Source organism: Archocentrus centrarchus, chromosome 11, assembly GCF_007364275.1.
Source record: "Archocentrus centrarchus isolate MPI-CPG fArcCen1 chromosome 11, fArcCen1, whole genome shotgun sequence".
In the NCBI taxonomy this organism is placed as follows: Eukaryota; Metazoa; Chordata; class Actinopteri; order Cichliformes; family Cichlidae; genus Archocentrus; species Archocentrus centrarchus.
In genome coordinates this window covers 9,562,794-9,567,348 of record NC_044356.1, presented here as the reverse complement: position 1 = coordinate 9,567,348, position 4,555 = coordinate 9,562,794, and the positions used below count along the sequence as shown (strand labels likewise).

The 4,555-nt window shown below is 47.6% G+C and overlaps 1 protein-coding gene across 1 annotated transcript; it reads left to right on the top strand.

Annotated features, from left to right (window-relative positions):
- Nucleotides 1-643: 643 nt before the first annotated feature.
- LOC115788343 (cyclin-dependent kinase 5 activator 1) lies at nt 644-3,165 on the top strand. Its single transcript, XM_030741324.1, has 2 exons — nt 644-1,168; nt 1,788-3,165. Exon 2 carries the CDS (start codon nt 1,922-1,924, stop codon nt 2,912-2,914), a length of 993 nt encoding a protein of 330 aa, XP_030597184.1. The 5' UTR covers nt 644-1,168; nt 1,788-1,921; the 3' UTR covers nt 2,915-3,165.
- Nucleotides 3,166-4,555: the final 1,390 nt, after the last annotated feature.

Here is a 4,555-nt window from a genome sequence, read left to right as displayed (position 1 = left end):
AACTTGTAGTTAGGTACTTTTTTTAACCATTATTTTCTATTTATTATTATATGGTTAATTCATTTCATACATAAACTTATTTATTAAAAAAAATTTTTGTTTATGTAATTATTTCATATTTTTTGTATAATTTCATGAAATCTCACATAATTTTATTTTATTATTTTGTTGAATTATTATATTTCAACCTCACCTGTATTTACTTACATTATATTTAATTTAGGCTGTTAATTTACTTTTTAATTTTTTTTGGCTTAAATAATTATATTATTTTTATTTTTTTCCCTTTTATTATTAGAGCTTATTTTAAATGACCTGTATGTTCTGTTGTGCATTTTTTGTTATACATGTACTACTAAAAAGCTCTTATATAAGCACATTTTTTTAAGCTACTGGATCCCGGATCCATTAAATCTTCTTGCTGCTGCTGATGAATCTAGATTATGTGTAGCCTGCTTTACTGTACAATTTGTTTATTTATGTGACTCTCTCTCTCTCCGTCTCTCTCTCTCTCTTCTGTGTGTTGTGTGTGTGTGTAGCAGTCGAGCCCTGTTAGGAGGAGTCTGTGTCAGAGGGGGGCGGTGTGTGCCGAGCCGCTCCGTGCGCTCACTGGCTGCTCTGTCTCTAATGTGTGAGAGCGCTCTCAGAGGTCTGACTACCGGGACCGACCACCGGTCATTAGGTGACTGAAGCTCGCGGTGTGCGGACTCTCCAGCACCACCTCAGTCCGATCCTGGGACCGGCGAGGTCAGACGGAGGAGACTTTACGCACGGCTCTGCTGAGGAGATGGAATGCATTGAAAGGACTCAGACTCTGTGAAAGTTTGCATGTTCCCTTCGGGCATGGAGAAGCAAATGAAAGACGATTAATCGGAATGCAGTCACCCTTCACTCTCGCCTGGGTCTGAGGCGCAGCGGAGGATGACACCTGCACCCCGCCTGGCGCGGACCACACTTGGCATCTGCGAATAGTCGGTCAAAGCTTCTGCGAGAGTGACTTTCTGGCTCTCATTCTGCAAACAGATACAGTCCAGTTATTTTCAGCAGCTGCAGAATCAGTGCATGTGTTGCGCTCCAATAGCCTGTCTTCATCTTTGCACCATCGCGGACTGCGGCAAAAACACAAAAGCGGGCAAACCTCTCATACCTGGACTGCGTGTACACACAGGTGAGCAGCGCTGAGGACGGTCGTGTACATTTATGGTTCCGATGCCACAGTTTTTATCACTTTAAACTAAACAGAAGGTATAAGACAAAGAATATGTTTCTGTAAACAGCCTGAAGTGTGTTCTGTGCGCGCTATCCTATATTTTCACCCTGTCGGCTCATGCATTTCCTGATTAAGAGAGGAATCCTTAAAATAGTTTAAAATCCAAGAATCTGGAGAGAGATTCAATTAGGCTGGTGGCTAAGCCTTTACAGACTAGTTTCACTGTGTATTGTCCCCTTAAGGGTTGAAACAAATGGTCTTAATCCGCACTGACTAAACATGTTAAACATGTACAGCAGCAGCTTCATTCAGCTCCCCAATCATTTTTATTCTTAGTGAAATATTTAAACTTAATTTCAAGATATAATGTGATATGATATGAAAGATATGATGTGTTGTGTTTGGGATCCCCTCTAAAATGCAATGACAAGTTGACATAAGATGAGCTTAAGGAGGTTACAGTCAACAGTGTTCACTTGGCAGTAGATGATGTGTTTGTGGGATTAGTTGGTTTTGTTTGTGTTCATTCTAATTTGCATTAGTTTCAATTCTTTCTTCCTTTGTCTCTGTCATTCAGTCCTCTCTGACATGTCTGCACAGCTCACCTCTTCATGAGATCACATCTGTTGGATATTTAGAAAAAAAAGAGGAAACGCTCCCTCCACATCACCAGTGAGGCAGTATAATCTCTGGAGCACCGACTGACTCACCATGGGCACCGTACTATCGTTATCGCCCAGCTCCCGCAAATCAGGCTACTATGACAACCACCCCGGCTCGCTCAGCCACTACCCGAGCCTCAGCAGCCGCTCCCTCAACAGCCAGAAGGACCGTGGGCTAAAAAGGGGCCAGTCCATCTTCCTCCCGGCACTCACATGGAAGCGACTTGTGGCCTCTACAAAGAAGAAGGGCAACTCAAAGAAAGGCTCCAGCGGTCCGGTGGCTCTCGGGGATCCTCTGAACAACAACAACAACATTAACATCTACCAGAAGGATCCTGTGCTGCACCTCAACCGTGAGAATGTGAAGAAGTCCCTGTCGTGTGCCAACCTGTCCAGCTACGAGGGCCCGGCCGGTCTGGGTCTGGGGCTCGGCTACGGACTGGGGATGGGTCAGGGACACGGATATGGCTACAGCAAATCTCAGCAGCTTTCCTCTGTGAAAAAAGTCCCCCAGGGCACGGTGACCTCATCTCCGAAGCGCGTCATTGTCCAGGCCTCCACCAGTGAGCTCCTCCGCTGTTTGGGAGAGTTCCTGTGCTGTCGCTGCTACCGCTTGAAGCATCTGTCTCCGGCCGACCCGGTGCTCTGGCTGCGGGCTGTGGACCGCTCGCTGCTGCTGCAGGGCTGGCAGGACCAGGCCTTCGTCACGCCGGCCAATGTCGTCTTTGTCTACATGCTGTGCAGAGATGTAGTGGACGGTGATCTGGTGGCATCGGAGCACGAGCTGCAGGCCATCCTGCTCACCTGCCTCTACCTGTCCTACTCCTACATGGGCAACGAGATCTCGTACCCTCTCAAGCCCTTCCTGGTGGAGGCAGGTAAGGAGGCCTTCTGGGACCGCTGCCTCGCCATCATTGATGCCACAAGCTCCAAGATGCTCCGCATCAATGCAGACCCGCACTTTTTCACACAAGTATTTGCTGAACTGAAGAGCGAAGGAGGCTGCGGCCCCCAAGACTATAGCCGGGTGCTGGATCGGTGAGCACCCGTCCTTGCTGACCGCATGCCTTTGTGTACACTCATGCACTCGCACACAGACACACATACAGTTATCATGCAGATTTCTCCAAACCTTTTTTCTTCTATGAAGGCTTATCTTGACAGAATTATAAAGACTTATTGAATCATCCCATTTATGCTTGTTGCCATTGTCCTTCCCATCCACAGATAACTGGCTAACTGCAGCTTAAAGTTGTTTCTGTGTTTATTTAACTGGGGAGCCATTTGGTACACCTGCCCCCCCCCCCCCCCCCCCCCCCCCCCCCGCCCCCCGGTTGCAGTCGTCTCAGCTGCTCCTCTGCATCTGCGCGGCCTCACCTGAATGTTATCAATCAGTGTAAACAAGGCAGAAAGATGCCATCATCATCATCGCTCAAAAACACATTTTTCCACTAGTGACAGAAGACAAAATATGGCTCAGACAACACAGCCCACATGATACTTTCCTGGATAATACAAGGCAGCATCTTGACATCCTCCGCTGGCTGAGCTTCATGTGCCAGCGGTTCAAAGTGACCCAGACTGTTGGGAACAGCTGAGGGGTCTGTGTCTGGTCCTGTTGGTCCTGCTGTGCAATCAGTGAAACAAAACGAACAGGCAATGTTTCAGAGATGACATTTGGTGTTTTTTTTCCCTTCACTGTGGTTCCCCCTTTGTTTACATGTCATTTAACCCCGAGGTGGAAGCAGAACATGGGCATGTTTGGTGTGAGAGCATGCATGGCCGTGTGCGTAGGCATTGTGCAGTGGACAGCAGCCAAGGTCATCAGCTGTTTACCCCGTCCTTTGTTCCCTGCGTCTTGTTGACAGGGCACCCACGGCCGTGGTATTAATGAGATTAGCCGATTACTGCTGCCCCTCCCTTCCGTCAACCTCTGCCCCCTTCTTGTCCGGCAGCCCTGCAGGCCTTCAGCGGCTAATCAAGCCAGGCAGGAACTGGGCAGGAATGTAGACACACACACACATATTTAATACTTTGTTGTGTGTGCTTGAATGTGGTGGCACACGTGTGCAGCTTGGGGCTGAGGTGGATGCAAGCGAGCCTTTCCCAAAGGCAATCCAGGCAGAAATTGACAGATGAATGCTGTTGTGGTTAAAGGGGTTTGTTGCTGCTGCTTCTGAATTTGTCCCACTTTCTCATCCCCTCACCTGCGCATCCTCACTGCTATCAAGAGGCTTTCAGGAACTGGGAATTCATTTCTCTCATGTTCCTCCCTCCACTCAAGCATTCCCTTGAATGAACCATTGGCGTGTGTGCTTCAGTGACTTTAATCCCTAGTCCCCGCATGTCAAAGATGGGTCACAGATGAGCTCCAAGTTCATCGTGTTTAGTTTTTTAAGAGCTTATCAACTGCATTTGGACCACTGTAGTCATAAGAAGATTTTAATCTACAGTCATTTATATTTGGTAGTAGCTCCCCATCCTTCCACATGCATACAGAGAAAGCCAGAGGCAGGGAGAGCAGCAGAGCAGGCATCAGTGGCCACAGACATGATATTTATTATATCAGACAGAGCATGAAAGGAGGTGCTGCGGAGGAAGTGTGCTGCAAAGTGGCTTGCAGTTGTGCAGCAACTGTGGGCAGGTTAAAGCAGTTTAAATAGCATGCCCTATATGAAATAGC

Bases quoted from the DNA above. Each gene is read 5' to 3' on its own strand.
- LOC115788343 (XM_030741324.1), top strand. From the start codon at position 1,922: ATGGGCACCGTACTATCGTTATCGCCCAGCTCCCGCAAATCAGGCTAC.